This window comes from Ambystoma mexicanum, chromosome 3p (assembly GCF_040938575.1).
Source record: "Ambystoma mexicanum isolate Mex_15411 chromosome 3p, UKY_AmexF1_1, whole genome shotgun sequence".
NCBI classification, from domain to species: domain Eukaryota; kingdom Metazoa; phylum Chordata; class Amphibia; order Caudata; family Ambystomatidae; genus Ambystoma; species Ambystoma mexicanum.
This window is the reverse complement of record NC_090925.1, coordinates 587376602-587389055: the sequence shown is the minus strand read 5'-3', so window position 1 is coordinate 587389055 and position 12454 is coordinate 587376602. Positions and strand designations below refer to the sequence as shown.

Below are 12454 nucleotides of genomic sequence, written 5' to 3'. Positions count from 1 at the left end.
TTACTCTTGGACTAACATACTATAAAGATGTCCCCCACTCGATCTAACAAAGCAGAATGATAGAGGTATCTCTGACACTTGCCCCCTGATACTCATGAAGCAGTCCTTTTATTGTATAGTGTTTTTTATGATGAGATAAGAGCACCTAGAGTTATGTGTTATTTCTCTTGTGATGTTAGATTAACAACTTGTAGGATTTACAGGGCATTATGAAGTATAGTTACCACTGAATGAGTATGTGTGGCCGCAAGGGCAAATGTTAGTGCAGCCAAGATGTATCAATTCAGACGTCTCCTGATCCAGAACTCCACCACAATGAGCCCAGCTGACCTACAAGCATCACCATGACACCACGCAGAGCCTCACCAATCCTGAAGCTTTGACCCCACACATTCTATAATGCTTGCTCCCCTTTGCCCAATCTCATTGATTCATGTAATCTCTAGCTCCCACGTCATAGGTGACGTGGATTTGTAACAAAATGTAGATGTTTTCTGATGTTTGGCAGAGCACTCTCAGAGTTTGCAGAGTTCTCTGCTTGCCCTATTTTGGTTTTTGGATAAACCTTTTACCTTCACCCGCAATTGGTCTTGGTCTCATTCCCTCCTGGCGTGTGTCCATTATTGACTCTCATTGGGGAGTGTGTGTTGTAGTTTTGGGGACGCTCACTTTCAGAAGCAAGAGGACACGAGAGACCATTTAGCATTAAAGCTGTCAAGTGTCCCACAATGTGTTAATAAGTTAGATACCTTAAACACCACATTTGCACAGAAAGTGACTCAAAGCTATTTCTTTTTAAAGCTGAGTTCATCCATGAGATCAAACATGGTTTTGCATTTTGAGATGTGTAGTCTTCGGTTCAGGGAGGTGCAAATACTCCAAGGAGGTTGCTTTGGGTGTACTAATGAATTGATGTCTTGTTAACAATATGAAGGACACATCACTGACTGCATGACCCAGCCACACATCCATAAACTGAAAAATGTTTTAAGCGCTTTATTTCTGTGGCCATTCATGCAGCGAACCTTTACATTTTACAGACATTGCACTAATACTTCAGGAGGTACATAGAAATCATTTCTGCATTCTTGCTAATTCTATATCTTGGGGTACAACTAGTGACATTAATATTAGTACAAAATTGCTAATCAAATAAGTTAATTTGCTATTCAAAAAATGTTTAATTAGCAAAATCTGCTAATCATTTTTTTAAGCCTTTATTTTTCCAGAGAGTTACATCAAAAATGAGCTACAAGCAGTTCACACATTACCGTAATCAAAAAAGAAAAACACAGAAAAGTGTGCACATATCTGTTTGCATATGTCATACTGTTCACAGGTATTTTTAAGACGACGACAGCACATTACTTTCTTCCTCAGGGAGCATATTACATAAGTAAAGTCGGAACAGTGCCCATATGTCTTTAGGTCGGCATGCTGATGGTAAAGTTATAGTGAATTGTTCCTCACATTCATTTATCATTGACAAGTCTTTCAAAAAGTCCACTCTCCTAGGGGCCTTTGTAGATTTACAGCATTTCAGGATGTTTCGCTTTGCAACTACGCACGCCACGTTAAAGAGACATCTGGTTGTTTCTGTCACCTTACCGATATCTCTGAATAGGTACTTCCGTGGGGAGGATGTGGCTGGACTTGTGGTGATGTCTTCTAGGGTTTCTGCCACCTCCCCTCAGAATTTAGCCACAGGTGGACAGGCCCAGTACATGTGATACGAATCTGCCTTAGGGGCATTACATTTGGGACAATTCCCCGTGTGACCGTCCACGAACTCGGCCAGTTTAGCGGGGGTGTAATGGAGTTGATTTAGTACCTTAAATTGGATCAGTCGCAACCCTGGGTTTATAGAGACATGTTTAGTAAGTTGGCAGTATCTAAGCCAGTTATTTTCACACAGTAATCCCGCTCCCAGGCCTCTTTAATGTTGTTACATGATCCGAAGTGTGTTTGAACTAAGTTCTTCCTGTGTCCCCCTGTTTCCGTCATTACCCCAATACATTCGTGTGTGGGCGGTTCTGCCGGGAATGTACGCCATTTGGCAGTAAAAAATGTCCTAAATGACTTGAAAAGGATTAACTATCACAGAACCTCTCCTTTAAACATAAGAATAGTCAATTAGAACATATTGAGATATTGGCTAGATATGAAGAACTGGCTATCAAACCTGCTGACAAAAGGTGGTGCGATTGTGGTAATGCATACCACATACTATGCTAACAAATGTCTAAAAAAACTGAATGACACCACTAGCTACACCAAATTGGATGGAGACCCCCATCATGATAATTAAATCACTAATAGAGATATCAGTTGACAATGCATATGACAACGAATGGATCAGCGAGAAAACTAGCCATTTTCTTATTAATAAACATCCCATCACACCGGTCTTCTACGGGTTACCAAAAATCCACAAAGTTAGCATGAATCCACCCCTCAGACCCATAGTGGCAGGTACTGAGAGCATCTTTGACCCGCTAGCAATTTATGTGGACCGTTTATTGCAACCTCTCATACAAAACATCTCCACCTACTTGAAGGACACAACAGACTTCCTGAATTGCCTAAAGGAAATATCGGCAATAAATTCAGACTGCCTCCTCTTTTGTATGGATGTGTGCAGCTTATACACCTCTATATGACGAGGGGATCAATGCGGTTCTTTGGCTACTTTCCAATTCCACACAAATTAGAGGCAACCCAGAATTTGTCATAGAACTGTTAGGTTTGATACTACATAACAGTTATTTCCGCTTTCAAGGCAAGTACTTCAGTCAAATATCAGGAACATCCATGAGGTCAGCAATGGCCCCGGTCTACGCCAACACATATGTATAAATTTGAATTAGACCATGTTTTGAATCACCCATTTTGGTCAACCAGAATCCTTATGTGGAAGCGCTTTATAGATGATGTTTTTGGTATATGGTGTGGTACCAGAGAAGAATTAAACCTATTCTTAACATACTTCAACACGGTACACTCAAAGATTAAATTCACAATGGAAATAGTAGATCCATTTCTTCATTTTGTAGATGTACAACTGAAGATCCAAGAAGGTAATATTATAACAGCCATTTACCATAAGCCAACGGACGCTAACAATTTACTACATTTCACCAGCTTTCACCCCAAACCCATGCTTAAAAGCCTCCCCTGCAGTCAAATGCTCACATTGAAAAGAGTAACATACTGAAGGATGCGAGGAGGAGGACCAACACCATACCCAAGGAGCAACTCCTACTACCTAAAGTTAAAGACAAGGTAACTCCTCTCCTATACATCTCAAAATGTTCACGTCAACGTTTTCCAGATTAGCAAATCAATCTGTAAACACTGGAAGATACTGCATAATGACCCAAACCTACAGAAACATTTCCCTACGGCTCCAAAGATGGCCTTCAAAAGAGGATGTAATTTAAGGGATGCATTGGTGAAAGCTGAACGACCAGTTAAAGATGGACAACTTTTGTTACAAACAAAGAAAAGGGGTACATTTCCATGTCTCAACTGTATGAACTGCAACAATGTAATCAAAGGTGATACAATATCACATCCACAGAATGGCAAAAAAATCAAAATCAAAGATTATGCTACCTGCCTCTCCTCGGGAGTCATATATTCCTTGAAATGCCCCTGTGGAAAACTCTACATAGGGCACACTACTAAACCAGTCAAAGAACGCTTGTCTGAGCATAAATCAACCATTCGATGTAAGAACTTAAGATCACCAGTTGCGAGACACTTTATGGAACACCAACATAATGTCGCCCAAATAAAATTCCAGGTCATTGAAGTGGTTAAGCGACCCCAGAGGGGTGGAAACTATGCCTCTTTTTACTGTCTAGAAGAGAAAAGTATTGGATTTATTTCTTAGACACTCTTCAGCCAATGGGTTTAAATGAGGAATTCTCTCTAAATGGCTTTATTTAGTAGTTCTCCACAGACATGCGACTCCCACACAGTAGATCCTGCTCTCCAACATTTCAACATGATTAACTGATGATCTTTAAGTGGCATTTTATGTCATTCTGGTAATGATACAATCAATATGTAATACCTTACTAAAAGAATGTACGTGTCAGAGACTTGCTCAGATTTGTAATATATGCCATTCTAATTATTCTTCTACAATAGATCACATTTGATTGTACTTACACCATTTGGATCACCATACACCTGGTATCTTTTGATGGCATACAATACTTTACCCTAAACATAATGTCCAAGTCTAGGACACCAGATCACAGTCATGATGATCATAGACTTTGATCACCATTCACTTTCATGCATATCAACATTCTACCCTAGTTTGTGTAAAATGTTTCAAGATTCCATACCAACTTACTGATTACTCATTTCCAGCATGGGTTCCCCACGCTCTGCGCCCATCTTTTTTTCTTACTTTTACATACATCACTAATACTCACTATTATTTTCCATTTGAGTGAATTCCCTTTTTTCTACATCCCTACAGTCAATGATCAGATGGTATATGTCCCTTATGTAGCAACTTATAGGTTCAGATATTACCGCTAACGTTAAGCATTCTCCACTTTAAGATGGGTGCCATTCAATTGAGCTAACATTAGAGATAGACCGTCCTATGTTCACACATACCGTCCGTGGTTACGAATGTTACAAGAGGACGCCGGCACGGTATGCCGTCCCTGGTCTCCAAAGATACAGACGCATTCTGTACCCTATCTCGGACCATTTAGTGAACCCTACAGATGACACCCTTGAGAGGTATGCTATAATGATTAACACGCATTTATTCCGCTTTTTCGGCTCCATAACAACGAATTGTCATTGAGCACCACGAGAATTATCGTCCCTGTATCGCTTCTTACTGAACACATTTGGGAGAGCTTTTCAGCCCCTTGAGGTAACATCTATGGATTATGCACGCAGTTAATCACATGCTTTTCCGCGCTGTAATAACGTTTTTTTATAAAACTCTGACCCGTTTCTTTTACTCCTCTTTTGTCTCCTGTCTCTCTCTCTCTTTTTCAATACATCAGCAGTTCCTCTATTCCCCATTATTGAACTAGCCGCTACAGGGGATACAGTCGCTCAACCACTACACAAGTATCCCAGGGCCACACTGCCTCTAGAATACTATCCTATACATTTTCGTACCGTTCACAGTACTAACTGAATATTGTATGAACGTCGGTGGGTACATATTTGGGGTAAGTTCAATTTACATACTCTGTCGTAGTTATTGAGATAACGCATGTCTCTAGAGCTTAAAATGTACGGTATCTATTCCCAGTTTTTGACTGAAGCACTGATCTACTCCTTCCTCTCCTAAATAGTGTAGAACCATCATTGATGACTCCATCCCTCTTCTGCTTATCCACCAAGCTCGATCTGAACTTTCCAGCTCCATCAGTTCTAGGGTTCTTGAACACAGCCTTTCTTGGTGAGTGACCTTCTTCGCCGCTGAGAGAGTAGAATGTCTATTTGTATACCCCCTTTAAATTGAATATGGCTCACTTTTTCCATAACCCTGTCATTTTCTTACGACCTCTTAGGGACTCAAGTATCATTTCTGTTGACCATTAGAACTTTGGTGCCCCCCTGACATATTTCAACTGAAACAATTGTTAGTGCACAAGCACCCCATGAAATACTTTGGGCCTCATTACGACCCAGGCGGTAAGTTACCGCCTGGGTCGTACCTTTACCGCCATGGCGTAAACTACGTTTACGCCATGGTGGTTGGTGGATTTACCGCCCCATTCCAAGGTGAGTGGGGCGGTAAATCCCAATTTCCCATTTACCCTTCCCCATTCTTGCCCCATAGGGCATAATGGGAGTGGGGAAGGAGATAATTACGCCACCGTAAATTACGGTGCCGTAATTATCTCCAAGGTCCCTTAGCGCCATGGATTTTAACGCCTGCAAAAAGCAGGCGTTAAACTCACCATGGCGCTAAGGGACCTTGAAATCAGGCGTTAAGGGTCGGCGGCGTTTACGGCGCCGTAAACCCCTTAACGCCTGGGTTGGAATGAGGCCCTTTGTGTCTAAACTCGTTGATTTCTATGGGTCTAGTCAGAATGTGATTATTTAAATGATATATACAATGTTGAATTGATTGTATAAATGATGTGTACAGTATTGAAGTGATCACAGTTGATACCGATGTTGGCGGAGACCATTTATGGAGTCATGATTTTGGCATTTCTTCACCTGTCTTTGAACATTGATTTAAGGATTAGTGAATCGCGTACCTATGTTTACCTGTTTCAATTATGTTAACAATGACTGTATTAATACTTGATCCGTGTTTAAATAATCTAGTCAATGATTAGCTCCTATTTCTGGGATAGTAACAGTATCCATTTGATTTCTTTCTTTTCTCATGTACGTAATTCAACATCAGTCCTATTAGGATCTAGAAGAAGAGGGACCACCTCGAAACGCGTCAGCCTACCATATTGGACATTGTTCATGTGATTTTTTGCTTGTTTCCATAAATGTTTGTGATTAAATCATGGATGTTTTCTTTTACAACCAATCGTTGATGCGCAATCATTGATGGACCTCTGAATTACTAAATTTGTATGAAATTATGAATGTTCACCCTAAATTCACAAACTGCCATTTTGGCAGAGCCTAATAGTGTGCAAGGGACGGGAGGATCTCAACTTCGGGTTCTCTTCTTTTTCGTGTTAACAATAGGGTTTTGTGCCAAGACCCTAGTTCCTCCCTTGCACCTTAAATCATTGAATACCAGCTCCCTGGTTACTGTAAGACTCTTCTAAATATATTGATTAACAGTAGTGTGCACCTATCCAGCCTCTGTAATGTAGGTGTAACGAAGTTGACTTAGTACCTTAAATTGGATCAGTCGCAACCCTGAGTTCATATTGACATGTTTAGTAAGTTGGCAGTATCTAAGCCAGTTATTTTCACACAGTACTATTCCCAAATCCCGCTCCCAGGCCTCTTTAATGTTGTTACATGATCCGGAGTGTGTTTGAACTAAGTTGTATAATACAGATACACTATTCCTGTGTCCCCCTGTTTCAGTCATTACCCCAATACATTTGTGTGTGGGCGGTTCTGCTGTGAATGTAGGCCGTTGGCAGTAAAGGCGGCTTTCATTTTATAAAATTGAAATTGTTTAAGGTGTCCTCCTCCCACTGCCTCAACAAAGTCACTTAGTTCTCAGAACTTGCCCCCACCCCACCCCCCTCCGGGAACATGTCTCGCATCTTGAACTCTTTACTTGGGTCCCATGCCCTCTGTAGTGCCTTATCAAAAGGTAGGTGTTATGCCTGGGAAATTCCATAGCAGTATTTCTGGATCGTATGAGGTCGTAAGACCGATCCTTCTATATATCTTAAACCATGCTTGTGCAGTGGTGCTCACGGCATTGTATTCGCAGGAGTCTTTCCGTTTGGGGTCGAACATCACAGATCGTACATCGAGGGAGATGCTGCATATCTTTCCAATGGGATATGTGTAGCCGTATCTTTTGGGTCGAACCAGTGTCTCGCAAAGTGTGCCTGCGATGCTAAGTAATAAAGTTCAAAATCAGGCGCCGAGACCCCGCCCTTTGAGAAAGGTTCCACCATTTTGGACCATTTCAGCCCGGCAGTCCCCCCCCCCCATGCAAATGAAGCGGTCAATGTGTTAAGTTTCGTAAAAAAAATTCTGCCCGGACAGATCGGGACGTTACAGATATAATAGTTTGGGGAGCACCACCATCTTAAGGAGTGATATTCGCCCGTATAATGAGATGGGGAGACTGGTCCATAGTTGTAGTTTAATGGAGAGAGTTTGCAATACTTTCCCATGATTATCTGCAAATGGTGTGCTTTTATCCCTTGATATCATGATACCCAGATAGCGCACATGCTAAGGGGACCATTTAAACCCTTGTATGTCGAACATGTCTTTGATGTTGGAAGTAAGTGGAAACAGTTCAGACTTAGCAATGTTCACTTTATATCCTGAGTACTCGGAGAACCTTTTCGATATCGGCCATAATGAGGGCCAAATTTTCTTCGGGATTTCGGATGTATAGAGTGTCATCTGCATAGAGGGAGATTATTTGCGGCGCACCAGTCATTCTGAGACCCCTGTGCGCATGATTTTGCTGCACATATTAGGCCATGGGTTCAATTGTTGATAGATGGGGGAGAAGGGACAGCCCTGCCTGGTACCTCTATTCAATAAATAGAAATGGTGATGACAGTGTGGTTGGTTAGCACCCTTGCACCCAGGCATGTATAGAGTAATCGGACACATTTTACAAAATACTGACCCAGTCCGAATCTCTCGAGCACCAAGAACAGGCAAGACCAGGAGACAGAATCCAAAGCCTTTTCGGCATCTAGTGACGCTACAAGCGCATTCGCCCTTGGGTTTATCTGTGCCATTACTCCGAAGAGTTGTCTTATTCAGGGCCGTGGATCTAGTTGGTATGAAGCCGGCTTGGTTGGAATGAACCAATATGGGCATATAGGGCAGTAGTCTGGTCGCCAGAATTTTTGCAAAGATTTTTGCGTCTGTATTAATAAGTGAAAGGGGTCTGTATGAGCCCATATTTTGTGGGGGCCGCTGGGGTTTGAGGAGGACCATTATTACTGTGTTTGTTAGTATCTGTGTTTATTAGTATCTGTGTTTATTAGTATACAGCATCCGCCGGCGAGGCGGAAGCCGGTCTTCCTGGGTTAAGGCCCGACGGGTAAAGGCCTGTTTCTGTGCCTGTTTGTGAGCCATCTGAGCCTGGGTCTGAAACGCTGCCCCTCCAGGCCCTGCCCCTCTAGGAACTCCATCGAGACAACCAATGCTGGTAAGACTGCGCCTTGTTGCCGATTGTGAATTCACAACCTTATTTGACTTGTCAGGCTCGCTTGCACTGCCCCAATGATCCGCCTGCACTAAGATATTGTAGAACTTTGGTCAACTACTAACATATTACAACTGTACCGAGCATTCATATGCCGCGCTGCCCACTGACATCACACTCATACTCTACCCGCCTATTTTGCACTAGCTAAATTGAACTGACTTAATCACAGTCCATAACCTCGACTTCATCGCCATTACTGAAACCTGGCTTCATGCAGCTTCCGGCCCACTCCTTGCTCTCGCCATCCCGAACGGTTACACCAGCAACAGAATTGACCGACATTCCTCCTCTTCCAAAGGAGGTGGAGTCGCATTCATACACAGGGACAACATCTCCATGAGAACCATCCCTAACACTCAAATCAACTCTGCTGAATCGCTATCGGTGAAACTCACCCTCTCCCCGACTAACACCGCAACCATACACCTCATTTACAGACCCCCAGGACCACTTGGATCCTTCACAGACGACATTACATCCATCCTGACGAACAATACTAAACCAAACTCTCAGGTTATAATACTAGGTGACCTTAACCTCAGCCTAACCGACACTTAGGACCACTTGGCCACTGAGGTCGCCTCTACTCTCGACAACCTATGCTTTCAGCAGCGCATTCTTGAACCCACCCACAACAAAGGCAGAACGCTTGACTGGATCGCCGATCTCAATTGCAACATTACGATAAGCACAAACCAAGCCTGCGCCTGGTCAGACCATCACATTATTATCTTCCAATTACCAGTCACTAATCCCCATACCAAACCCACCATAGCCCCCGCTATTCCTACTAGGAACAAAAAAAGACATTACCAGGGACAAACTTCTCCTCCCCATCCTCAACAACTGTGCTTCTCGGCAAAAGACCCTACTGTCCTTGTAGACACCTTTAATCAAACACTGCGTAGAGCCATTGACACCATAGCTCCGCTTAAACTTCGTAAAGCCAAACAACAAGCCCATCTGAACTCTTGGTTCACCCAACAGATTAGAGTCCTGCGTATAGAAAAGCGCAGAGCTGAAGCTCTTTGGAAAAGCCACCCTTGCGAATCCAATAAAGACCGTCTTGCTATCACGTCCCTTAACTATAAGGAAGCGATCCTGCACGCCAAAAAAGAAACCTACAATCAGCGGATATCCCAAGCGGAATCCAACACGAAGGAGCTTTTCACAAACCTCAAAGAATTAGAATCCCCTTCCCCTGCACTTGATACCTGCAGCAAGGACAGCACGTGGTGTAATAATATCCAAAGCGCTCTCCTCAACAAAATCACCACCTTACAATCTAAAATCAATGCCAAACAAACCACCCTCACTTCCTCTCCCCTTTCCAAACTAGTGTCCCCCCCTACAGCTTCATTTACCCACACTCCTTTCAGCTTCACCCCACTTACCATTTCAGAGGTGGAACACATTATCTGCAACTTAAAACCATCCAATTGCCAAGGTGACTCCTGCCCAGCACCTATCATTAAGGAATCGGCACACGACTTGGCGCTCTTTATAACAACGTTTATCAATTCATCGTTCCAATCTGGAATGATACCTAACAACCTGAAGGATGCCTGGGTTATTCCTCTCCTAAAAAAACGACTCTAGATCCTGAGGTACCCACAAACTACAGACCCAGCACCACTGTCCCATTCCTCCTATAAATATTAGACAGAGCAGCATACCTTCAGATTCAGAACTACTTGGAAACTAACAACCTCCTTGGCACTAGACAATCTGGTTTCAGACCCAACACGCGACAGAAACAGCTCTTCTAGACCTTAAAACTCAAATTGAGGACCTAAAAGATAACAGCAAACTTGCCCTCCTTCTCTTATTGGACCTATCCGCTGCCTTCGACTTGGTCAATCACCAAATCCTCTATCAGCACCTAAAATCTGCCGCCCATTTCTCGGACAATGCCACCAATTGGATTAAGTCTTTCCTTGACAACAGACAAATGAGAGTCTTCTCACCTACCTCCTCTGCAGATCCTGCATCAGTCCCCTGCGGAGTCCCTCAGGGGTCCTGTGTCTCCCCCACACTCTACAATGTATTTACCAAACCACTGTTTGATGTGCTCGACTATCTGGGTGTCACCTACACCAATTATGCAGATGACACCCAAATATTCATTCCCATTACCAGTGACTACTTGTACCAAGTCATTCAAGCGTGGATGGCCCAACATGAGTTGTGTCTCAATGACGACAAGGCAGAGCTCCTCATCTTGGGAACACAACAGAGACTAAACAAACTGAACCCATTGTTCAGCTCCTTCAATATTGACGGTAATTCCATCAAAGCATCTAAAGATACGAAAACCTTAGGAATCTACCTCGATTCCACACACTCCCTCACCCGACAAACCAATGCAGTTGTAGCTGCATCAGCCTACACCTGCAAGTTGATTACAGCCTGCCGACCTTTCCTCACCACACAAAATTGCATCACCGTCGCCAGGATACTGGTTATGTCCAAATTGGACTACTGTAATGCTTTATACTAAGGCACTAATCAACGGAATCTCAAGAAACTCTAGATCCCCCAAAACAGTGCCATCAGAGCGGCCCTCCACATCCCCAGATCAGCACACATCTCAGAAACCAGGAAGAACCTTCACTGGTTATCAGTCTCCCAAAGGATCTCCCTGAAAGCACTGGCCCTCACATACAAATGCGTAAATAATCTGGCCCCCATTTATCTAGCTTCACGTTTCACCCAATACATTCCTACACAGACTCCGAGATCCGTCCAAACTCAAGGACTCTCGATCCACAGATATAAGCTGAAAACAGCTGGAGGTGTCAGCTTCCCAGTCCAGGCGGCTAAACTCTGGAACACCCAGCCACTCGCCATTAGAAATCTACCGTCATTCAACTCATTCAAACACAAAGCAAAGCTCTGGCTAACCACTACACATGAACCATTGGTTACAGCCTGACTCTCAACAGGACTATGGGGACCATGGGGTCTATTTACTGATCTGAATGATACTGCACCATTGTATAAATTGGTTGCTACGTAAATTGTAACCTTGCCTTAATTATAACCAATCGTCCAACTATGTGTCATTCCTGTAATTTATTGTATGTGTAATCTATTATTGAAGATATGCACTCGGTTGCCTCCGGGCCTGGCTGCGATATACAAAAAAAAACAAATATAAATACAAATTGCTGCCTCTCGCATAGTGTCTGGTAGTATTCCCCGTTCCATGTCCTCTTCCCAGACTTTCAGCAGGGCCGGGGGCTAGTTTATCCTGAAATTCTGTATATAGCTCTGCTCCCAGACCGTCTGTTCCCGGGGCCCTGCATGGGGTTAAAGCTTTAATTGCCTCCGTTATTCCCTCCAGTGAAATGGGGGTGTCTAATAGCGTTCGTGTTTCCGAGGTGAGTGTTGGGAGATTGAGTGCATGTAAGTAATCTGTTATCTCCTCCTTCGATTTGGTGTCTCTATTGGAATATAATGGGCCTCATTACAAGTCACCCGGTATGGAAATAATGGTGGCGGTAAACCCGCCGCCACCGTTGTTTCCATAGCGGGTGATCCCGAGTCCTGCAGGCGGAGGTG

General features: G+C 43.3%; 2 protein-coding genes across 4 annotated transcripts in view; one reads left to right on the top strand and one right to left on the bottom strand.

The window, feature by feature from the left end:
* SERINC3 (serine incorporator 3) overlaps nucleotides 1-12454 on the top strand; it is a 967471-nt gene that overhangs the window by 842040 nt on the left and 112977 nt on the right. Inside the window, exons 10-11 of one of the 3 annotated variants that reach the window (XM_069651323.1) lie at nucleotides 5340-5446; nucleotides 6410-6540. The exons of 1 other annotated variant lie outside the window; for it this stretch is intronic. In XM_069651323.1, the coding sequence (XP_069507424.1) occupies nucleotides 5340-5446; nucleotides 6410-6483 (181 nt within the window). In that variant the 3' untranslated portion in view covers nucleotides 6484-6540. Of the gene's footprint in view, nucleotides 1-5339; nucleotides 5447-6409; nucleotides 6541-12454 lie in introns of those variants that run through there. One more of the 3 variants, XM_069651327.1, reaches the window with a different exon arrangement.
* TTPAL (alpha tocopherol transfer protein like) overlaps nucleotides 1-12454 on the bottom strand; it is a 173477-nt gene that overhangs the window by 54828 nt on the left and 106195 nt on the right. The window lies entirely within an intron of this gene.